This window comes from Melitaea cinxia, chromosome 1, assembly GCF_905220565.1.
Source record: "Melitaea cinxia chromosome 1, ilMelCinx1.1, whole genome shotgun sequence".
NCBI classification, from domain to species: Eukaryota; Metazoa; Arthropoda; class Insecta; order Lepidoptera; family Nymphalidae; genus Melitaea; species Melitaea cinxia.
The window spans coordinates 13831444-13857501 of NC_059394.1; the positions used below are offsets into that span (position 1 = coordinate 13831444).

The window sequence follows — 26058 nt, forward strand, 5'->3', positions numbered from 1 at the left end:
GGCATATAGTATGAGCCCATCAATACTTAATTGGGCAATTTAAAAACCTTTTTTTATATCCTTTTAAACAATAATGATTATAACAATCATTTGGTAAGATTATTAAATAACCACGAACGAAAACGATTTAAGGAAATATGAAACTGTCTACACGCATGAAATACAATCAACAAAACTCGTATTAATTACAACCTTGTAAATATCTCTGTGGCTGTACGGTATTTAGTAAAATATCACATGTAGTTATCAAATACTCAAACTATTTATAGACCGGATCGATTACTTTAGTGAGAAATTCCAATAACGAATAATGTATGCTTACATTTATATAGTGTATTTATATCGTATTATTAATCTTGTGCCTAATGAAGCGAATAATAACTAATATACAAGTATTTTTTATTAGATACAGAGATATAAATTTTACCCACTAAGAAATATGTATTTTATTGCTCCCTAATTAACATGAAGGTACACTACACTTATTCAAATAAAGTAGTGAAACAAATGTAGATACATTTCAATATCTATCTTCTATATATATGAAAATCAATTGCTGTTCGTTAGTTTCGCTAAAACTAGAGAACTGCTGAACGGATTTGGCTAATTTTAATCTTCAAATATTAGTGGAAGTTCAGAGAAGGTTTAAACGGTGAGAAACATAAATAATAAGTAACGGAAAATACTAAAACCAAAATTTAATTTCCAATACAAAATGTTCCTAGCTGTAAAACATTTGATATTTTTTGTCAAAAAAATTGTCATAATAGAAAATAAATTACAAAATTCAGAAAGTCTTTTGTCCATATTTTTCACAAATATGTATATGTAGGGTATACGAAGTTCAGCGGGTCGTCTTGTTATTGTATATAATAAAATATTGTTAAATGTTTACGTTAAAATTGTATTATTATTAAAATCTAAAATTTTCATTTCAGATCCAAAATTCGCAATGAAAGTAAGGATGTTGGGGTGCGTTAGAACAATGCATCTTATCTTAAAGGGTCATTACAACGATAATAAGTTAATCTTCCCCCTTCTCGTTATTATGAAGCAACTCGCTAAAAACGGTAAATATTAGTCTATTCCATATCTTTTTAACTGACTTCCAAAAAAGGAGGAGGTTCTCAATTCGACTGTATTTTTTTTTATTATTATTATATATTTGCATTTCATTTACTTTACTTATATTTTGTAGCTATAACAACTTCGATTTTAATACGCGACGGTGCTGTCGCGACGTATGAGAGGGTCTTAGTCAGTCTTGGCTTCATCCCTACCGCCAGACTCCGACTCTGTCTGGACGCAATCGATTACTTCAGTAAAAACAGTTAAGTTATCCTCTTTACAACAAAACTTAGGAATATGAGAATACTTGAATGACGATGATAGATTTAATGGCACACACTATATGCATAGCTTTAAAAATTGCTTGCGATTGTGACTAGTAATGTCGTAAATTCACATGTTCGTAACTCATACAGAGGTATGCTGCATGCAGATAGTGAAGACAGGCCTTTGTAGCGTCCTTCTCAGGGTGTTCGACCGTTGGGACCGATACGAGGGTCGCATGAGACTGAAGATATGTGCACACATTCTACAAACATTACAACATCTATGCAATATAAGTACGTACAAATATATAAAGCAATTTAAGTTTAAGTGTCTTTATCAATATATAAAATGAAAACTTATATGTAAGATTGAGATTGATACTTAAACGTAAGATTTAAATACATATAATACTTAATTTTATTGTTCGATCAAAGCTAATTGTACTATCAAGAGACTTTTTATTTTGATATTAAAATGAAAAAATAATCAAACTTGATGATCGTCTAGAAGCCGGGCGTCGAGCTCTATGTACGAAGAAGCATGTACAAACACTGCATAGGTTTTGCTCGCAATGTCCCGATGAAGTAGAATTTGATGGGCTCTTGGCACGAGTCTGCTCCGTTATCACCCTGTGCCTCAAGCATCAGGCTCTACCAGTTCCTATTAACAGTCCCGCGTCATTTAATTTAAATCCTATTTTAAAAGGTGAATATAATACAAAGTAGTGTATTAGTTTGTTATTTATTTAAAACCCTAATGTGCGAGATATGAATGGAAAATCATGGAAATTTCAGGTACAAACACAACGTGGCCGTGTCATGAAGATGAAGATGACGGTGCTAATTCTGATTCAAAATCGATAAATTCAGATTTAGATGATGAGGACCTGGACAGTGATAAAGATGGCGCTGACGATTATCTTGATACTGAGACAGAGGAAAATGAAATTAAATCTAGTGAAGAAACCGATAAGACTCGTATAAAAAATGGAGAAAGTATAAAAAGTACTTTATGGTTTAACCCCAATGAGAGAGACACAGAAGACTTAAAAAAGTTTGTATATTTTTTCACATAAAAATAATAATTTATATTTGATGAAATAACCTTTAATTTTTACAGATATTGTATTTATTTTAAAGAATTTGGCTCTTATAATAAGCAAATTAGAGCGGTCAAAAGTCGTTCTAATTCCCGAGGATCTATACTGGATGACATATATGTAACTCAACATAGCAGCAATCGAAATCAACCTTCACTTTCCACGTTTTCCCTTACGACAGTTTTATCGAATACTGATTATGACAGCACTTTAGGTTCTAACACGTTTCCATTCCTACATGGATTTCATAAAATACATGAAATTTCTTGTAAGTATGCTATATAGTCTTAGTAACAAATTTTTAATTACAATTTTATACATAAATAATTTAAATTATTCATCATTGTTTCATAACAGCATCAACTTCCTGTTCTTCTCTAAAGATTCACAAAGATTTATCTAAATATAGTTCATTTGCATCAGTTTATTCGACAATATCGTCAAGAGTTAAAAGTATAATACCTTTCATCAAAGTGGCTTATCCAGATATGACAGGTGGTCAAGGAACTAACCAACTTGAACCTTTAAATAAAATGGAACGAACTGCTTGCAGGTTAGATTATTATTAAAATAAACTACTTCTTTGCTTTTTCAACCAACTTCAAAAAAAGGAGAACAGTGTATGGATGAAGTATAAAACCTACAGTAGAGATACTGAATTGAATAAAAATACATAGATTTTTTTATTATAACCTTTTTCTGTATTAATTTATTTTTAAAGGAATAAACTGCTAGCTTGTGTCGAAAAAGCTATAAATCCAGAGTCCTATATGAATGAAGTTGTGTATGATTTGGACTCTTTGTGTGCTTCTGGATTAACTACTGATGCTTCGTCACAGAAAAGGTAATTCTTGTCCTGTTTTCGTTATATTCTTTTACACTGTGTTATGGTTTATAGAGATTACATGTTAAAAATAAATTCAGGTGGATATCAACCAATGCGAGTAGTGAGAATTTGTTTCTAAGCAATACTGACGAACAAGAGATAACAAAGGCTAACAATTTCTCATCTCGATTAAGCTTTGAATCAAGATTTGAATCTGGTAACCTCAGGAAAGCAATTCAGGTGAATGTGGATATGACTCCGTTAGAAATAATAACAATTCATTAATTATGTTTCGTTAATTATAGTAGTAAAATCATTAAATATTTTTAATAAAATAAATATACTTTTGTACATAAGGTGGGTCCAAGAGAGTACGAGCTGATTCTAATGCCAGACGTGAATTCAACAAAACGTCACCAATGGTTCTACTTCGAAGTGCGGAACATGCAACAGGGTCGTCCGTACATCTTCAATATAGTCAATTGCGAGAAATCGGATAGTCAGTTTAATTTTGGAATGAAACCAGTTATGTATTCTGTAAAGGAGGCTGTTCTTGGAAGACCGGGTAACATTTGGATTATAGACAATTATTAAAATTTACACGCGATAATTTTGACGCCGCGTTGGCGCAGCGGTCACAGCCATGGATTGTACCTGTTACGTTGGCGGTTGCGGGTTCGATCCCCGCACATGCAAACATTTGTATTGGCTATACAGATGTTTGTCGTGGTCTGGGTGTTTGTGCAGTCCTTGTGGGTCGGAGAGCACGTTAAGCCGTCGCTCCCGGTTGTTATCATGTACACCTGATAGCGATCGTTACTCATAGTAGGGAATATATCCGCCAACCCGCATTGGAGCAGCGTGGTAGATTTAAGCTCTGATCCTTCTCCTACATGGGGAAAGAAGCCTATGCCCAGTAGTGGGATATTACAGGCTGAAGCGATTAAAATTTACAATCCTCTGAAACTTTTTTCAATTTAGATTTATTTTGATATCGAAATTATCTTTAATGGGAGAGCCACCGTTTTTCAATTATTTGGAGCTGTATCTGAACTAATAATGCTTGTTAATTCGAATATAAATATATTTTTAGAAGACCTTTCGATAACTTCTGTCTTTAACGAAACCGGGAACCACACAGTGCGCTATGCCTGTTTACAATCTCCAAAAGATGGCGTTTGAGCGCAAAAATTAAAATAAATATGCTACTAATATTTAAACATGAAGAAAATAATCGTCAATTGAAATGTACTACTATATCTCGTACATATTAACTTTTACAACTACTATTGTGATTCTTCAGGATGGGTGAGAGTGGGTTCGGACATCTGCTACTATCGCAACAGCTACCACTACGCCAGCCAGAAGAATAACAAGTGCTACCTGACGGTCACTTTTAACATCGAATTTCCTCACACTAACGACGTCTGCTACCTCGCATATCACTTCCCATTTACATATTCAATGATGATGGTTAGTAAAAAATATTACTGGTTACTTTTATAAAAGCTACAATGATATTGCCCAGAGTATACGAATGACTAATGGCGCAACGATAACAGAGCTGGCTATTGCGCTGGCGGTCGAGGGCTCGATCCCCGCTCATGGCAAACGTTTGTATAGATCGTACAGATGTTTGCAGTTGTTTGGGCGTTTGTATTTGTGTATTGTATATTCCGGACCCTCGATACAGAAGTAATTCCTAGTTCCGATCAATGCGCGGCGTTTATAGATATTAAAACATGTTTAAACAGCGGCCATAGCAACAAACAAACTTTTTAATTTTAGTACATTACTATACTACCCGGGACTGGTTTTCTTCAAATCAATCAAGAACTTTTTTTTAATATACATAACTGATTCTATCAACTCAAACTCTTGTATCTATAGAATAGAAAACTTAATTAAGATAATTTCTATTTACGTTTCAGACAAGAATTTGGCAATGGAGTACTCAACTACCACCAGGAACATATCTTCGGACTGAACCGCTCTGTTATTCTCTGAATAATAACGAAGTTCCTTTATTAACAATTTCAGCGGAGGATACTCCATCTAACCCTATGGTGGTATGTATTTTAGTAAAATACCAACTCGATTCTCTTTGATTGAGTAATAATAATTGATACTTCCTTTTATAATTACAAAGATTTTTCTGGTAATGAACACCATAGCGACTTAGAGGGTTCTTTATACTCAGTGTATTATATGAAAATAAAGGGTTCTATTACTTTGGTTAAATGATTGGAATATATCATATTTGTCGTTTTTATTTATTCTTTTAAGTGCTCTGTACTAAAACGATGCCAAAGATTTTGTCATTTACACCTGATAGTGATCGTTACTCATAGTAGCGAATAAATCCGCCGATATTCATAAGACTTCCTTGTCTGTCTCGGGATGTATTTTGACACAATAATGAGTAATCTTAAAAATATCAAACGCTCTGGTATAATGATGCATATGCCATGTCGGCGGCATCTAAACAAGTGATAACGGTCGCGGGTTGATTCCCGCTCGGAGTGGATATTTGTGTTGATACAAATATTTATTTCCGGTCTGGTTGTTCGTCCTTGTGGGTCTCCCCACCGTGCCTCGGAGAGCACGTTAAGCCGTCGATCCATATTATCATGTACACCTGATAGCGATCGTTACTCTACTCTACTCTAGTAGGGAATATATCCGCCAACCCACATTGGAGCTACGTGATGGATTAAGCTCTGATCCTGCTACTACATGGAGAAAGAGTCCTGTGCCCAGCAGTGGGATATTACAGGCTGAAGCGTATAAAGAGTACTACAACAGGATAGGGAGATAGTCTTCCTGACGGCGCGCGTGCACCCCGGCGAGAGCAACGCGTCGTGGGTGATGGACGGCTCGCTGGCCGCGCTGCTGGCCGCCGCGCCGCCCGCCGCCGCGCTGCGCGCCAAGTACGTCTTCAAGATCGTGCCCATGCTCAACGTAGAGGGAGTCATCAATGGCTGGTAAGTATTTAAGGGCTTTACTTGATAATAATCTGTAGCGATAAAGGTTTAAACTGAGGTAGGGCACAGCAAAAAAATATCCTGCTCATAAGATGGAGTAGCACGACTGGAGTAGTATTTCGACCTTACAGATCATCATCATCATCATCATTACAGCCTATACAGTCCACTGCTGGACACAGGCCTCCACAACTCGTGTGTTTTACCCATAGTCACCACGCTGGGCAGGCGGGTTGGTGACCGCAGGGCTGGCTTTGTCGCACGGAAGACGCTCAGATAATCACAGCTAAATAATACTGCTTTCAAGCAGTTTTGTGTTGTTTCTTTTGGTGAGTAAGGTAACCAGAGCTCATGGGAGGGAATTAGGGATGGGGTCGGCAACGCGCTTGCGATGCTTCTGGTGGTGCAGGCGTCTATAAGCTACGATAAAATCGCTTACCATCAGGTGAGCCGTATGCTTGTTTGCCGACCAAGTTCTTTCTGTATATGTGTCATATTTTCTTACGTTTCTTTATTGTGTTTAATAAAGGATATTTAGTAATTATAAAATTAATGTCCTTGAGTTGGTTGTTGGTATCTTTAGTATTATTGTAATGTCATCGTATAACCAAACCTAACAAAGCCAAAAAACTAGGTTATTGAAAGGAAAATGATGAGATTTCTGAAATACTAGTGCTATTTTTGCAAAAAAGCCTAAACAAGTTTAAAGGCTTGACAAGGTTAAGATAAGAGCTTATCGCTGAAATCCTCTTATTAATGCTAGGTGGTATAAGGTAAGTCGAATCTAATTATTTATTTGTCTATTCAAAATACTTAAATTTCTTTAATTTAGTTTACAAGTTGTACATGAATTACTAAATATGTTTAGTTTCTTAGGTAGACAAAATAAATACGACTAATTTGTTATTATCAAATTTATTAACTTCACTACATCACTATCCTTTAAATTCTCGAGTTTCAACTTACAATACTTAACTAGGTACGTCACATAATATAAACACTATCTTAAACAACTATACCGAATGATTTGTCCAGATTGTTTAAATCAAAAATTTACTCAAGATAACTTATTTTCATGTTGATTTATGTGTCATATCAGAGATCGGACAAATCAATTATAACTACCTGAGCGAAGTTTAGGTACCTACATTTCGAAGAATACTCGTTGTAACATTCGAAGACGTAGGCAAGTCGTAGAAAACGAGTCGCCAGCACCTTCAGTACTATAGATTATTGCCCAAAAGATACCCTAAGAATCCCACCACTCGTCCTTAAACATATTCTAAAAAGACTACAGTACATAAATCTCATTTACATTAAAGTAATAAACATTTTCGAAGCGATATCACCCTCATAAGCAAGCATTATCTTTACGTACAAAATGCTATGAAATATCAAATAATACTTTTGGTAGTGCGTAAATCTATACGTTTACATTCACGATTCGTAATATTATCTTGACTGTCGAGTCAGACGCTAGTAGGCGGGGGGGGCCAGCATGCCGCTGGCGTGGACGGAGTGCTCGGTGGCGTCCGGCTCGGCAGTGGAGGGCGCGTCGTCGGCGGCGTGAGCATCGCGGGCCTCGTGTGTAAGGTATGCTGCAGGATCATCGCCCACCATACCCTCGTCAGCCTCGTAAGGTCCCTGGGTCGTTTCTTCCTTCTGCTCGTGCTCGGGTTCTTTCGGGTGAGCGTCGGCCGCTCGCGAGTAGTGGGAGTCAATTTGTGGCGGAGATTTTAGCAGTGCGCCGGTCTTGAGGTGAGGAGACGCGAGACCGTCGAGAGAAGATGGTCGTAGCTTGCCGATGAGGTCATTGAGAGTAAAATGGGTCGGGAGGTGCTCAGAGCGCGGCGGCGGCGGCGACGACGAAGTGAGCGGGTGCGCCGTCGTCGTAGTCGTCATCGATAGCGGTTTTCTGTTCAGACCAAACAAAAACCGACCCTCGTATTAGAGAGTCACTCTAAGTAATTGCCTCATAGTCATAGGCGACTATTAGAGTTTCGCAAACTTTATAAAAAAAAAAATATTAAACAATGTTTACATACACAAGAGATACCAAGCAAAGCCCCCTTCACCCACCCACCAAATAATTTTGTTAATTTTGAAAAGTTTTAAGAATGTTAACATAAACATACCACGCAATTATATTAGTATAGTAAGAAAACTGCCGATTCCGCTGGGTGTAGGGCTCTTGTTTGGTGGTTGGGTTGGCGCAGAGGCCTTATCCCGCGGGCCAGCGCGCTTGGATTGTTATTTAAAAAAATAAAACGTATAATTACAATGTTAGCTAACACTTAGCTGTTGTTAAAACCTACAGACCCACTACTACACACTCTTAAGATTATATGCCGTTGTATGGACATGTTTTTAAAAGGTGAAATATTTAAAGCAGTGCCATAGATGATAATAAAAATTAGATAGCGCGCGGCTAATCGGGGAGCGGGCCTCTGGAGACAGTTGGCATCTCACCTGTCATTACCCCTGCGCCGAGGAGACGGGAATTGAGCCGTAGTTGTAGTAATAACAGCGTGTTTGTTCGCAAATGAAGTCCTTGATCTCTCCACAGTGTTGAGGCTCCCAATGGAACGATGGTGCTTTTAGGGATACACAGCCGTTGGTCATCACGTGTTCGGTTCTGGAAAACAGACTATTTCTTATGTTATACTATCCGAATTTTGTTTTTAAGAACACTAAATGAAACAAACACTAATTGTAAGCTAAGCTTGCCACAATATATTAGTAAAAACCACATCATATCTAAATCGGATAAGCCGTTTCTGAGATTAGCATGCACAGACCAACAGACAAAAATTCTGACAATCATTGTTTTGGGTTCTATTTGCCCAAGGGTCCCAATAATATATTTCACATATATCTTAAATGTACAGACAGCGACACTTTACATTTTTATTATATGTATTGATTACGAAAAGTATCTGAAGCTAGGTTTGTCAAAGCGTATGAGCTATTGTTTAAGCTATATTGCAATATCATCATGTATTGTATTATCTACGTACCCATGCCTCGCTGTGCGTTGGGGAGCTGTACTTCCCTGCGGCATGTCCAGAGGATCCATGCTATCATCAGCGTGTTGACTAGGTGCATCCACTGCCATGCGTCTCATGTAGTTGAATGTTGCATTGAAAGGTAGCCCCGTGCTCATCCACAAGTACATGTCAGTACCGAGGTTGTTGCCAGATGTCCAGAAATCGTACTTGTTATATCCTATAACATATTTTTGATTATAATATAAAAATTTCAAGACAAAAACTTATAACACTAAAATCAAAATGTTATTTTATTAGCACTACCCGCGACTTAGTTCGTGATGGTCATCGCTTTCATTAAACCTATAACATAACATTTATCGCTCTAGAGATGAACCCTACATTCAAAAGTAATATATTCTGAACATTTTTGAATATCATATCAAAAATTTCGCTCTAGCGGGTACATCGTTCCATAGCTTAATTGGCTAGAGCGCCGACACGGTCAGTCGGAGACGCGGGTTCGAACCCCGCTGGAGCGGTCAATTTTTGATATGATATTCAAAAATGTTTAGAATTCCTAATGTGTGGGTAACACAAAAATAAAATCGTACATAATATATTCTGGGTTTCAAGTTATCGACTACTTACAACCTCTGCAATACAGAGGTTTGTTTACTTTGGAATTTTTGATCAGCAACCATTTGACCGTGATATATTTATAGGATATCTTAAAGATATCTTCTTTCTTCTAAAAAAGAATGAAAGAAATCTGACTAATTTCAATGAGCTAACCACAAATAAATGACTAAGTTCATATTTGGATCTCATCCCTTAACTCAATAGGAACGTACTGAATTTCCGAATAAAAATAATCCAAAGTGATAGCTTTTCTTATGAATCAAAATTGAATTCAGTTTTATTTAAAATCATTTATTTATTATTCGTTTGTTTATTATTGTTAATATCGATTATAAAGAGCCCTCCAAAAAAATTAACAAATTAATTTTTCTTACCTGCATTTGTAAGATAAGTTGTTATTGAATCTGCCTTTTCTTTTGTTTCAAATGACGCTAGTTGTAATCCTAACGACCTGTAAAAAAATAGTATTAATGAAACAATAATATTTTAATTTTTTATCAATGAGTTTTAACTATAATATTAAATAATTTCACCAAAAAATCTTTAAAGTAAAATTAATATTTTAATTTTTTTTTTCAATCATTATTAGCTATTGACTGGATTGTTTAATTAAAAGAATGTCAATACGAAAATCTAATTGAGTTGACTTTATAATTTATCATATCCTTAAATAGCAAAAAGTCTTTGACCGTGAGAAACCAGATCCTGATTGCTTCTAGCACTTAATTGTCTAGTACTTGATTCTAAAACATTCATAAACTCGCTTTGCCGGATCAGTAAATACTATTTTAGCCCGGTCAGCTAATAGTATCCTATAAGGGCTATAAGCTTACATAGAACTACATCATGAAGCCAGTTTATCGAGCCACGGTTTATCCGCTAAGCACTCGTTTTGGTCTCACCAAGACCAGTCTACATTCCATACGCACCCCAGGACTCTTAGGAAAATAAAAACCTCAGCGAAGTCCCGCACTTATCGGCCCGTATTTAGTTACAACTTTTTTTATAACGATCACGTTTTAAAAGATTCGATATGCTGATTAGCACTTCCTCTATTTTATACATATGTGTGTAGCTGACGTTTAGTGTTTTTTTTTTCTCGCAGTAGTAGTAAATGTTGCAAAACCTAATATAAAAAATGTATCTTAATTTACATTACGTTAGAGAAAATTTTACCTAATCTCTAGACTATAACCAATCTTTTTTTCAACTATGATTGTAACAATAATTTCATTGATTAATTCAGGTTACCTTTACATAAAATATGCCGCTTTCATTTCAAGGGAATGAATGTATACCTTAAATTCAACGCACGCTAAAACTGCTCGCGCCGAATTAAAAAGTCATAAATTGTACTCGACTCGAATTAATTATACAGCATTGTGAAGCAATTGTTTTTCCCATTGGGGTATCTTCGACACATCGACATATTTTAGCACCATAACTGTATTGTAGTTTTTGTATCAGACTCATAAACATTCAAATATGAACCGGTCCCCTTAAAACATTTCTTGAAATTGTCTTCTGCCGCATTTGTATGCTCGAGGAGTAATTTATCAGTTTTTATTAAACTTGTTAAAAATTTGCAAAGTAACTACTGTGTCACCAAAAATATTTTCGTAAGGGAACACCATTTTAGAACAGCAGGCAAAGTCATATTTTTTATGACGTTAATAAAGTCGGGTATGAATATTTCTTACCGTTATCATCATCTCATTTTTCTTTGGACAAAATTATACATGGCATCATGTCATACAACGTGCATTAGGCACGGTGCAGGGACGATCACGTCACATAACACTTTGTCACGCCATCTCTCGTTGCGCTTATCATAACTAGAAGCCAATTTATCCCACAATTTTCTAAACGTAATACATACTCCTCGTACTCATGCCCTTAATCGATTTATCACGTTAGAAATATCTCTTTGTTTTTTATACGATAGAAATAATTCATATCTAGACTTAGAACTATATTCTTAAAAATACAATAATATATAAACTTATGAAAGTTAACATTTATTTGTTTTAAGAATTATTTTATTTATTTTTAATCTATACCAATAAATAAAACTGGAGTATCTGTTTGTAATACTAAAATAAATGATATCTACTAATTGCATATAGATGTATACGCGGTAAATATACCACAATAACATTTTTTACAATTTTTGTCGGTCTGTGTCTGTCTGTCTGTTTGTTCTAGCTAATCTCTGAAACAACTGGACAAATAGCTGATGTAATAGGGAGTAACTTAGGCTACTTTTATTTTAGAAATTTATCTGTTTTGTAACTCTGCGAACTGAACTTTTTATTTTCTTAAATTCTACGCGGAAGAAGAGTCTGTCTGTCTGTTTGTTCCAGATAATTTCTGAAACAGCTGGACCGATTTTGACGGGACTTTAACTGATGTAATAAGGAGTAACTTAAACTACGCTGAAAGAGCGATCTCTTCCAGCCTTTGGGTATAGGACACGAAATAGAAACTTAGAAAACTAGAAAACTAGTTATAAAGTAAACCAACGATTGGTGCGAATTAGAATACTCGAACAAAGTTCTAATAGACAATATATAATAATAATAAACATACATAACACTTACATATATAAAATACACACACACACACACACACACATATATATATATATATATATATATATATATATATATATATATATATATATATAGTAAATATATATTATATCATACAAAGACGGTTACGTTATGTAAAAAAAAAATTTCGACAGATGGTTGTAAGTCAACTATTTTAGATAATCTTTTTTGACGTTTAAGACTCATAGTTTATTTATTTTCTGACAATTAGTAACTTAGTACTTCACGTAAATATATAGGTCGTGACAAAGTCGCAATAGCAGGACATCGTGACCGAGCATTAAGGTTACTGACCTTTTAGTCGTTTAAACGTGGTAGTGCTCTTGGTGAAGTCAAAACCAACATACTTATTCAATCTAGTCTATCTACTTCTAAAGCTACCTCGATTAGACGATAGAACCAGTCGGTGTAACGTTGCCATGTAATTATTGAATGATGAAGTGCTGCTAAATAAAAGTAATGGAATACACAATAAAGGTCAAAAGGCATTACTTAATAAAATACATTTAATATCATCTTGCAATATATATTATAGTATTCGTATAATTGTTTGAACAGTACCACAGTGAAACCCCAATCCTTTTGTCCACGTTTAATAGTGAGAATAGCTCGCGGAAGTAGTTTGTGGCGACGCTGATATTGTTCTCGAAGTTTCCCAGAATCACTAACAGTAATGCAAATGTCCCTACACTTCCTGGTCGTACTCGTGAGCCTTCGAGGCGCATCTAGAACTGCTTGTTAACGCTCAAGCGACTGTCGTTACGGCAGGAGAAGAGTAAAGATAAGCCGGATAAGCATTCAGAGTCACGATGTAACTATTACGTCCAACGAACGCGGCGAGAGAAATATGATACGGCTACAGTTAAACTATGGAGGTGTGTCATTGTTAAGTACCTCGATGGTCGATTTGATACACAATACGTATTGGCGTTAGCAATGAAAAGTGGTCTTACCTGCAATATTGATAAGCGAGAAAATAGTTGAGCTCGGGGCTGTACGGGTTCATCCTCGATATAAAGTACTGGACGCCATCGAGTTGTATCGTGGTTATCCTTTGAGCTGGAACAATATTTAATAGGGATTACGATTTCTGCTACAGAAATATTATACTTAGACAGTATATAATGTTTTGAACTGATATTTATTATAGAGATGAAATACTATTCAGCAACTTTGTCGATGTTTGCATTTATTTATGCATATACAGAAGAATAATATTCAACATTTTAAAAGCCTTTGTATGAAATATTTTGAGCATCTGTTCCCTCATATCAATTGTTTATAAAATATCCACAATATGATTGTCGTTATAACATAAATATGTGTACACAATATTATGATGTATGTATGACGAAATGTTTCCCTAATATCATAGCGTGAAATGTATTTAGCAGCTTTTATAACCCAATAAAATTAAAACTCTTTATAAACCAAAAGAATTAAAATAAATATACTCTACTACATACGAGTAAACGTTTCTCTTCGTCGAACAAGTATTCCAACATTACCTATCTAGTGACATTTTACGTTTTCGCTTTAGCCTGTAATATCGCACTGCTGGGCATAGGCCTCTTTCCCAATGCAAGAAGAAGCTTAATGAACCACGCTGCTCCAATGCGGGTTGGTGGATATATTCTCTACTATAAGTAACGATCGCTATCAGGTGTACATGATAACAACCGGGACCGACGGCTTAACGTGCTCTTCGAGGCACGCTACGGGGACCCATAAGGACTGCACAAACACTCAGACCATGGCAAACATCTGTATGGCAAATACAAATGTTTGTCATGTGCGGGGATCGAACACGCAACCGCCAGCGCAACAGCTACAAACCAGAGCTATGACTGTTGCACCTACGCAATATTTCTTAGATTACAATAGAATAAATTTTACCACTGCATTTACTTTTGTTTTTCTCCTCTTCTTTTTTGTTCAATATTTTATTTGTGTCAGATAAAGAATATCTATTGTGTTAAGTATTAGAATGACGGTATCGAGAAAGCTCATGGGGTCATTACACCATTGCAAAGTCATTGTCCCTTAATTTAGCAGAACAACGCCATTCCTCCTGTACCTAATAGTTCTTCTTAAAATCTCACCGTAGCGGTAAATAGCTTATAGTGAGTATAAAAAGCTACAGCAAAACTGTCATTTGAGATATTTTGATTAACAATTTTTGTACCGAGAAAGTGCAACAAATATGTACTTAAATTTTATTTTGAGCAATTAGTCACTTAAAATTAAAATCTATTTCTAATTTTTAATGCATAATACATTCAAGTTTATTATGATTAGAGGCTTCCACGAAGATATAAATAAAGTTGATGGAAGGCTTCCTGTGCCGGTCGATGGAACGACAACCATAGACGATAATCTGCATCCGTCTCATTTGCACATCGGCAACAGCAATCTATCCTTAATACTAACGAATAGACGCTTATATAGCGATGTAAGATTGATATCTAATGGTCCTTCCGTTTCTTTTAAATAGCTTAAAATAAGGTTAATAAAACCATTTTGTATCGATAAAGCCGTAAATGAGTAAGTTTTAATAAATAACTCACATTTAATGTGAAATATAAACAGGAATGTTCATTTAATTGTATAAAAATAACTTTTTTTAATTGACATTTCGTAGAACAGACTACTTAAAATGTCAATTATAGAGTTAATGGAATCGCTTATCGCATCAGCCAGGTTTTACTCGTCTCGTCTTCTCGGTCTCCTCGGAATCCATGCATAATGCAACCTCATACATAAGCAATGTTGCGCATTTCTCGAGCTATTTTTTTGTCTTTTTACAACAAGTTCTCTGATGTAATGTGTTCCTTATACTGCACTTAAATATTTTTAAGCCGACTGTTGCTTAAGTCAACATCGAATGCTGAGATACACATTTGAATAACAAAATCAAAAAACTGTTTATAAATAATTCGTGTATTTTCCTCTTTTGATATCAAAAATTAAATATTTTTTTTTCAAAAAGTAATCGTTTCGTGGTTTAATTTCCGTTAAATTTTAACACAAAAACATGATTTAATGTCAAATAGGATTAGTGTCCTTGGATAACAAGTGATTAAAATTTGTTATTCTTATCTTGATATAGATTCGATCTCTTTTTTATTTAAACTAAATATCTAAATTGTTTCATATTTACTTTTAAATTAAAAAATAGTCCTCAATTTACCATTTATTAGATCTCTTCGGATTACAAACGACGCTTCGAATGTTGCTATTTTACTTTATTGATACTGGTACTAGTTTTTGACATATGAAGAGAACATGAGATAAAAAGTCGGGTCACGTTGTAGAAGACGTCTGCCGCATACTGATGCGACACGACATCCCCTACACGTACGCTCGCCAACAACCAGGATGCGTCATTTGATACTATATGAACATTTTTTAATACGCCATAAATGCCTAATAATTTTAATTCTTGTTACCAAAACATTTGAGATTGTCCTAAAAAAAGATACACATATTCTTATTTAAATATTTCTTTTGATGTAGATAAATGTATGTGTGATTGTGTAAATGTTTACGTGAATTTCATTCATTATAATGAATAAGTTTTTCGGATTTTATCGCGATTTATTAAGTTTTTTATATGCCCGATGTTTCAGATTCACATACAGCAACCATGGTCACGGGAGTCATGGAAAGTTGTTTCAATATACTAAGTTTTCTCCTGTGTTGAGTTTTAATACTCATGAAAGGAATTGACATAGTTATTGTTGCACTTGAACTAGTAAAACATGATATTTTAAAGGTTTTGTTTCTTCTAGATAATGTAAAATTCTAATGTTAAAATAATTACCTATTATATCAGTTCTGTAGTTTTATAGTTTACTGATTATTGTTATCAAGTTTTTTTCTTTATATTATCGATATAGATTGAGTAGTGACCCAAGTAGTAGATATCCGCCTGCTCATCCACCGGTGCACACCGGATGTGCTTCTAACGGCCCCATGTCCAAATGTAAGGAACACTTCGCGAATGACGCATCGCAATATCGTGTGGCAGACTTATATCAGTAGCCTACTCACTCCAACCAAATTTTGTATTAGGTACTAGGCACAGAAGTACCCTACTTTAAATAATTGATTCAGCCAGTATCTTTATGCGCTAGTCTTGATTTGATGCCCTTAGAATGATTTACCAAATATGTTTACTTAAACGACAATAACTATACATAACTATAATAATTGGATATGACTCCTCAATTTTTATTGTCCCTCTTGTCGATAGATATTTTAAGGAAACAAATAACAATAGTATGAATAGAACAACCGCTCTGGTGTAGTGGTGCGAGTGCCGTGTCGGCGCCTACACACTGTCGGTTTTTGGTTTTGATTCCCGCTCGGAATGAAATTTTAATTCACAAATATTTCTTTCCGGTTTGGATTTCTGTCCTTGTCGGTCTCCCTACCGTGCCTCGGAGAGCACATTAAGCTATCGGTCCCGGTTGTTATCAGAAATACCTGATAGCAATCGTTACTCGTAGTATGGAATATATTCGCCAACCCGCAGTGAAGCAGTGTGGTGATTAGCTCTACTCCTTCTTCTACATGGAGAAAGAGATCTATGCCCAGCAGTGGGATATTACAGGCTGAATCCGTAGTATGAAATATTTGTTTTTGAGGGCAAAATCGTAAAATTTATATACACTACCCATGACATGACATATGTTTCATACGAAACTGCATACCTACTTAACTTTGTTTTAATTTGCTAAAACGCGATAATAGGAAGAAAACATACTAACAATAGGTGTCACTAGATACACACGAGATTCCTAAGTTCCGGCCAAAATCACAGCCCATACATTTTATTATGCTCAAAATTCGTGTTATACTCCTGAATGAATGGAAGGAAGTTGTAATTATTATTATATAGCACTCAAGAATCCGTCACGAGACGGTTTGTAAACGAATACTAATAAGGCTGTACCGGCTGTGTTTAATTTAACACAAGATCTTTCCGGACATTATTTGAATGAATCAATTATTAATTTATCGATTAACATCCGATATATACATACACATTGGATAATTTTACCGAAGTAGGTACAAAAAAAGTGGCCAAGGGTGATATTTAAGAAATGGTAGAGATGGTGTACAATATATATTTTTAACTAAATTAGTAACAATTTGAATTTTATGGTCATTAAACAGGTGCATAGAATAAATTCAGATTTATATAATAACGCACTTGACAATAACTTGATATAAATTAAATTCATAGTAAAAAATGAATCAACAAACCCTAGCAAAACGACTGTCTCGATTCCTCGCGAAAATATCTAAAAATATTAAATACTTATCTGGGTATATATTTTGTGATAATCCTATTCCGTAGCTCTAGTTTTTGGAAAAAACACATTTTAGCATTGTTTACGAATAAGCAACTAGTTTCATGTTGATGTACCTTTTTTATTATTTTGTCAATAAAAAATATTGATTGAACGATCAATTTCAACAACACTTATAATTTATCAATGTAATATGCAAAACATTTCAATTTCTATGGTAAAAAATAATATAATTAAAAGAAACAAAATTATCAAAGAAAATAAAAGATAATTTGCGCTAAATGAGAATGTCGGGTTGTGTTTTTTTTTTTATTATACAATGATAGGCTTGCGTTTGACCACTGTTTATATGTTTATGTAGGTATATACCGTTTAAATGTATTGTAAATTAATTCAATTATATGTGCTAAACTTGCGTTGTTGATTGCGCACTACTACCGACATATTTTTCTTATACTACTTTTATTAAAGGTTGCCTGGAAGAGATCGCTATAAGCAATAAGGTCGCCTTTGCATACATTATTTGTTTTTGTATCTAATCGTTCTAAATCTGTTTCTTCTTTTTTGTGTGTGCAATAAAGTATAATAAATAAAATAAATAAATGTCACTACTAAAAATTCATACACTTGCTAGTATTACAATAGTTAGAATAACTTTAATTATAAAAATATCCTCAAAAGTAGTAAAGTTTAAAAATACACTGACACGCAGAACTATTATTTACCACACAACTTCAAAAGATGGAGAAAAAATCTTGAAATCATACACCTAGATCTAAACAACACTAGCGACAAGCTTTTATACTACAAAGTTTGACTACTACCAATTTTCCTTCTTTATAGTGCGCTGAAATCTAACGCTTGTTTTAAAAATATTTCATGACATTATTTTAAGTCTGTACAGCTATGCAAATAAATAAAATTGGAGTGTCTGTTTATAATATTAAAATAACTGCTTTTTACTAAATGTATATGGATACACACGGAATACACGGTACATATAACAAAACATTTTTTTGTCTGTCTGTCTGTCTGTTTGTTTCGCCTAATCTTTGAAACGGCTGGGCCGAATTTGACGGGACTTTCACTGGCAGATAGCGGATATAGTAAGGAGTAAATTGGGCTACTTTTATTTTTGAAATTAATTTATTCTATAACTCTGCGAACTAACTTGGCGATGATGAGTCAGTCAATTAAATTATTTTATACGTATAGAAAACTACATAACCATATAAACATATTTTCTTACAGTAGATTGCAAAAATTTATAGATGTAAGTTTTTTTTTAGGACACTATATAAGTAACAAAGTAACACCGGGTATGGTATTGAATTTACATGATATTATGCATGATTGTAGCGAAACAAAACCGTAGCTTTACACGTTTATTGATAAGTGTAAATAATAGACTGTTACGCAGCACGCCTTCCACATATGGAAAATATTAGCATTCTGAATAGGCTTTAAAAGCAATTTTATTCTTCGCTACTGCACGATTTTCAATTCGTGTAATGCAAGAGGTATATATTATGTTTTTGGATATTTTGTGTTATCGTCTAAAAGTAATAATTAAAAACAGAGTACGTACGTATTCTTCATAGGTATATCTGGGAAAATAAAATTCAAAAAACTAAGTTTAAAAGTAAATTAAGACTCAGCTAGTTAGAGCGCTGGTATTCTCCATATTCCTCTACGCTTCGGAGACGTGGGCCCAGCGAGAAAGTGAGAAGAAGAAAATAAACGTTCTCGAGACTGGTGCTGGAGAAGACTGTTGAGATTATCCTTGAATCAATTCCGGACCAACAAGTCCATTCTAGAAGAACTCAGCATTAAGCAGTGTCTATCTTTCATCGTACAGGTTCGAATTCTCACTTTCTTTGGTCATGTGACTAGACGTGACAATGTTTGTATCGAACGTCAAGTCATCCAAGGAAAAGTAGAAGGAACCAGACCTCGCGGTAAATCGCCTATGAGATGGACGGACCGAGTAAAAGCTGCAGTGGACGTTTCATTGCATGTGTGCTCCCGAAAATCAGCTGTCCGGGAAGAATGGAGACGGACCGTTAAGCGTGTGACTGGAAAATGATGACCAGTACCGGTCTGATAAGAGCGTAACGAAAGAGATGAAGCAAAAACTAAAAACTTCCTATGAACCTTCTATTACAACTTCAAATGTATTCGTATATGATTAGTTCAAAAGTTGTATTTAAAATACTTAGTTACACCATTACGATTCTCCTAACAAAATTAAATACTACATGTGTAGATAATAAGTTAGCGCCGGGATGTAAGCAGAATATAATGCACCGTCGCTCGCGGCGCCTGCGCATGTGCGCGATTGTGCACTGCATTACACAATTACATAACGCAAACCAGTCTCTCGTATCGGTCGCAGCAACTTGCCCTCGCCGAGAAAATTACGTTACCGCCTTGTACAAGGGCAAGGTAGTCGCCATTTCACGGCCAGAACCACGCTTCTGTACTGTTGCGATTTCTTTTTACATCCTCTTGGGCTAAAACGTGAATTTTTATGGAAACGTGGAATGTAAAAGACCGTGGAAAATATATAGATATTTATTGATTACAGGCAAACTAATCTCTTCTTAAATTACTTATGATTCTCGGGCTTTCGAGAAAATGCCAGTTAGTGAACTTTGACGAACACACTTGAAGCGATGTAATGATTCAAGCGACCGCAAGTTTTTGCTCGCTGTAAAAAAAAATTGCAATTTAAATTCTATCAAATCTTCTCGATTAATCTCTTTCGTGGGAACATCAATCGAATTGTTCGCGGTCGGATAACGATCGAAACACAAAAAGGGACCGAAATAATGGAAAACAAACCAGCAGAATACGAACCCAAGGACGCCATGCGCTCCCGCTCGCACGTCCCCGTGCTGGAATGCACCAACCAGACTATTTTTAATCGTCAAAACACGATACCGGCTTGAACTTGTTCAACCAGACAAACCTCTTAAATCGAACACTACACTAAATCCTAAATCCAAATAAAGATGAATAGTAGTTGAAAACTTAAAACCAGTCTTAGAGATGTTTAGTTAAGAAACCATAGATACAACTCATACAAAAAATTTAGTATCCCGTAATTTAATATAATCACTGACTCTTGCCGGCGAAGTAACAATTTTAGGGACAAAAAAGTATTAAGGATAACATAAATTAAATTTAAAATCTTTCGGCATCAAACCAATAAAAAGTTGATCCGATTTTTATGTTCTTAACAAAAAATGTTCGAATCAAGAACGTAATACTCTTAAATTTATTGCTTGCATAATTAACATGATTCAATTTTACCATAAGAAAAACGAAAACACGTTTTTCTTATGGTAAAATTGTTGTTAACACAATTTTTTTTTTTTGGAATTAAAAATTGTATTGTTTCTTAGTAATTAAACTTTTATATTTGTCATTGATTTGATGTTCTTGTTAAAGTAAACCTTTCACAGTTTGGAGTATATTAACAATAAGTTAACATTAGTATTTATAAGTCACAATATTGTCATTACTCGCTCACATCAGCAGCTTATTATGGAAATAGTTAAATAGTTTATACAAGATATTATGCAGAATAGTACTACTCAATAAAAAACATGTGTCTATTCGTGGTATCCTTTCATACAACTACAAATTAACAAAATTAAATTTCAGTTATTGTACAAGAAACTGAAGAATATGTTAATGCGCCGGAAGTATTCCATAATAGCTTGTATATAAAAGCTATTTTCTTACATTAAATGTTAGCTAACATTACAGCATTTTTGCATAATGAGGACTGCAATTATACCAAGAAATGGAATGCTAATCGTACGAGATCTGACGAGCTTTATGTCATTGACACAGAGTGAGTGCGCGGTACAGCTTACAGCGGTAAAAAACAGTCGCCAGCCGTCATAAAAATATCACTACCGCATTATTTATAAGACCGCTAGTTGCCTCGCTGGGTATCGATAGCTGGTCAGAGACGTACACAGATAAAACATTATTTTATTCCTTAGAAACTGCAAAGGTACGTGTCTGTTCTCGGTGACTATCCGATGGCCGTTGAACCCGCACCTGTCGTCACTCCTCATCACCCCTCGCTATTTTTTCTCAATAAAACTTCCGTTCCACGGTTTTTGCTTCTATGTCGATAACCTGCCCGATACCGCGGATACGCCTCATTAGCAAAATCGCTCACAACGATGTTGATTTGTATAAATTGTTCGAGCCTTGAGAACCATCGTAGTAACTTATTTACAAAGTAATCTTGATGAGGTGATTCGCTTCACTCTAATAAAACATTACTTGATAAACAAAAATCGTCGATATACTAACGTTAAACAAAATAGAAGCTACTTTTTAACCGACTTCAAAAAAGGAGGAGGTTACTCAATTCGACCGTATTTATATATATATATACTTTTTTATGTATGTTCGGGTATAGCTTCGTCGTTTATGAACCGATTTTATAATTCTTTTTTTTAAAGGATTTTCTAAGAAACTGGGATCTGATTATGGGATCCCAGAGAAATCGAGAGAAAATCTTGAAAATCCGTATAACTTTTATCTGGGTGTACCGTACCGATTTTGATGATTTTTAATTTAATCGAAAGCGGGTGTTTATTATGTGATCGCGTTTAAATTTCATCGAGATCTGATTACAACTTTTGGAGTAATCTTTGATGCCTATTTACTTGACTATTTTTTCGTCTACCTACGTTGTATTACTTGTCGATGTAATTGAAGTCGGTTTTTTTTTTCGTTTGCGAGCAAACACAATTATTAAATAATTGATAGACAGAATTTTCTTTTGTTTATTGTGTTTTTGCTATACAAAATATTAACAAATAAATTTATAATTTTTTAAAACATAAGAAAATAAGAAACTCTCACAAAAAAATAAGAAATCTCTAACTAGATTAGAAATTAATTTTGAATAAAAATAAAAAAGCCTGTTTAACGTAAAGTACGCCTAGTATCATGACATTCCTGTGAATATTAGTGGACGCACTTGAATCAACACGAAGCTGCACGCATAATAACAGATTTTTTCTTATTGAATCTTACTGATTAATAGATATAACTTTGCTACTATTGATCATTAGCACTCTGTATTTGAAAATTCAAATATAGTTTTTACCCAGCGTAATTTTTTATAACTTTTTTTAAAGATATTACATTAAAATATTTTTATATTATCTGTGATAAGCAACTTTTTTCGCCAACAAAAAAAAACTAAAAAAATTTCTGCACTAATAGTGTAACAGTATCTAAATTGCTTTGTATAACTTGTTTTACGACGCTCATTTCAAGCATTTCTTATAATCAAGACTCTATCATAATTACTGCGAAGACTATTTATTTTCACATATTTACGCTTTTTGCAGAATATCGGACACGCCTATTTTTTAGTTTAAATATTCGTGGATTTCTTTAACTCAACTTACTTATCTACTCTATCTACTAACGAAAATTGTATTAAATCTCGTCACTCAAATTTACTTTTTATAATTATATTATACTAGCGATCTCTATATCTCCATATTTTTTGACACGAAAAGTAATCACCAACATATCATATACTAACACCTCCTCCGAAATACGCTGCATCATATGGTATAAGTATTAATCCGATCGATTCAGTAGTTTTCGCAGTATAACCGAACAAAAAAAACCGGCTCTCCATTTATTAGTATAAATAGATACGTCAAAATATTAAGTAAAAGTTAGTTTGTTTTTTCCTTTTTTCGTTAGGAATTCTAAAATAGTCATTATTGTGGTACAAAATTACATATATGGCTTTAAATGATTTTTAAACGTTACTACGTGTTTTATTCCAATTTCAAATAAAGATGTTTGTAAGCTGCCTACTGCCTATTGTACTGTAATAGAAACAGAACAATGAAGGTCGAGGACCCGCGGGTCACAGCAGCAACCTCAAGGAATCGTAAACTTGAAACGTTAACCATTCCTTCTTCTATTATATCCTAATAAGAACTAGGTATTTAGATTTTCTTAGAAATCGACGACTACCTACTAATTATATCTTGTCATAGAAATATGGTAATAGTTTTAATTGGAAATTTGATGTTATATTATAGTTACTCTTTTTTGTACTTTATTGATGAAAACATTGTAGAAGTTTTAACTTCAATTCCATTATGTTTTTAAGGTATATGTTGATATTTGACAACGTTTCATATTCTTGTTCTACGCTACATAAAACGATTGCTAGACTTTGAAAACTATTTTAAAATTAACTAAGATATGATATATATCTGATACACAAGTCATAAAATATTAGTTTATTTTATTTTATTAAACACAAAAAAACAATAGTGTTTTTCATTTGTAGTTAAAGCTAAAAATATTTATTTTATGTTCGGTATAAATATATATAATCGACTAGATTTTTATTTCTTTTTAACTAGCTTGTCAAAAAGCAATGTAAAATTATTAAATAAATGCAATTTTTTTCCTAGTCAGTTTTGTCAACCGAGTAACTAAGTAATTGTCACCTAATCACACGTAGTTGCTGAGTTTATAAGAAAATTTGGAGTGAGTCACGTCGCAGCATTTGAGTAGCCACCACTTGTAAATAAAAGGTATATATTTCAAGTACTTTTATACTTACTAGTAAATACCTATTAATCGATCAATGCGTTAAATGCGTATAATAAAATACTATTGTAATAATTACAATTCATTATGAAAGAATTATGTAATTCACCTTAGTTAGACATACCTGCAACTGGCCCAAACGCGGTCACGCAGAGCAGGTAAATGCTGGCGAGTAAGAGCATGTTGATAGAGACAGTTGAATTTCTTCTTAATATAGCGGGATCACTCGCTGGAGTGCGCACACGCAACACGGGACACTCGGGCACACTGAACGCGCGCTCTCCAGAACCCCCCCTTATAACAGCGAAGCGTCCCGCGCTCGGGTCTAACAAACAATAGTCGCGATGCCCTCACGGCCGGTTCCTCAAACATAGTGTACATTGAGTCTCTGAGATCATGTCCATCGATAATATTTCGCGGTGAGTCAGTAATGGTAATGCAACATGTGTCGGGCTCGTCCTGGCCGCGGTGGGGTATGGGCGCGGACGTCCGGCGGCGGGCGGACGCTCGGCGCCCGCGCACCCGCTCGCTACGACACGGGAGTTATCTCGGTAAATCGTACCGCACTATAGTTTCGTTCACTCAATTTGTTCTTGTTGCGGTCATTGCAAATTCTCTTGTCCGAAGAGATATACATTTTTTTCTCATTAGCTAAGTTATGCTGTACGTACAAAAGAATGATTTAGTAATGCCAGTATGATTGATATTAACTATATTGTAACTGTTATAAATCTGTAATGCTATTCATGGATATACAATTCATATCCTATAAAAACTATAAATACATTACATAAATCGGTTAAATATTATTTTGAGTCAATTTTAAATTGTTTATATTGCATATGTATAGTATATATGTTAAAACAAAAAAGAAGATAAGGAAGTATTATAAATATTAAAATATTTTTTCTAAAGAAAGACCTTACCTATTTTTTTTATCTCAAAAGCTTTTGAGATAAAAAAAATAGGTAAAACAATTATGTAAAAAATTAAAATCCATCATCGTTTTGACATTTCAAATATATCGACACAGACTTAATATTCGAATGTAAATAAGTAGATTTTGGTCTTATCTTTATTACAATGTTTAGTAACATTATAATTAATTTTTCAGTTTGATTTAGCTTTCGATGAAAAAATGAATCATCAAAATCGGTCCACCCAGTAAAGGATATGGGGGAAACAAACAAAAAATACAGTCGAATTGACAACCTTTTCCTTTTTTAAACTCAGTTTAATAAAAATAGTTTGTATGCGAGCGATCTATCAGCTATCGGAGACCGGCGCTTATGATCAAAAAAAGTTATCAAGGTGGCGGTGATCTCGCACCTTACGAGATTCATGCTTTAGTGATTTATATTTAAATTTATGACTTTATTTAAGATGTGTCTGCATTAATAATACATTACACAATTAACATCAACATATGTCCGGTAAAAATATAACGAGTTTTAATTTTTTTATGAAAGCTCATAAAACATGCTTATATATAGAGAAAAAAAGAAAAAATACTAAGAAAACCTAGAAAAGCCTACGTAATTTTAAGCAAACGAGAGCTTTTGAATGTAGAATAAAAAAAACTAAAAATATTATACTATAAACAAGGCTTTCGCGTTGATAACACTGGGTTCCTG

At 34.3% G+C, this 26058-nt stretch overlaps 2 protein-coding genes across 2 annotated transcripts in view; one reads left to right on the forward strand and one right to left on the reverse strand.

Annotated features, from left to right (window-relative positions):
• Positions 1–26058, forward strand: part of LOC123657334 (cytosolic carboxypeptidase 1-like) — a 70320-nt gene that overhangs the window by 15654 nt on the left and 28608 nt on the right. Inside the window, 13 exon segments of the mRNA XM_045592904.1 lie at positions 771–1070; positions 1199–1330; positions 1485–1628; positions 1843–2040; positions 2130–2388; positions 2455–2702; positions 2792–2987; positions 3156–3278; positions 3380–3500; positions 3618–3825; positions 4564–4733; positions 5192–5329; positions 6066–6244. Of these exon segments, the coding sequence (XP_045448860.1) occupies positions 771–1070; positions 1199–1330; positions 1485–1628; positions 1843–2040; positions 2130–2388; positions 2455–2702; positions 2792–2987; positions 3156–3278; positions 3380–3500; positions 3618–3825; positions 4564–4733; positions 5192–5329; positions 6066–6244 (2416 nt within the window).
• Positions 8079–13560, reverse strand: LOC123657345 (the record flags this gene model as incomplete). The annotated part of the gene is made up of 5 exons (XM_045592914.1): positions 8079–8159; positions 8714–8879; positions 9262–9469; positions 10248–10324; positions 13439–13560. Coding segments are annotated over 4 exons (567 nt in total), but the record flags the coding sequence as incomplete, so codon positions are not given.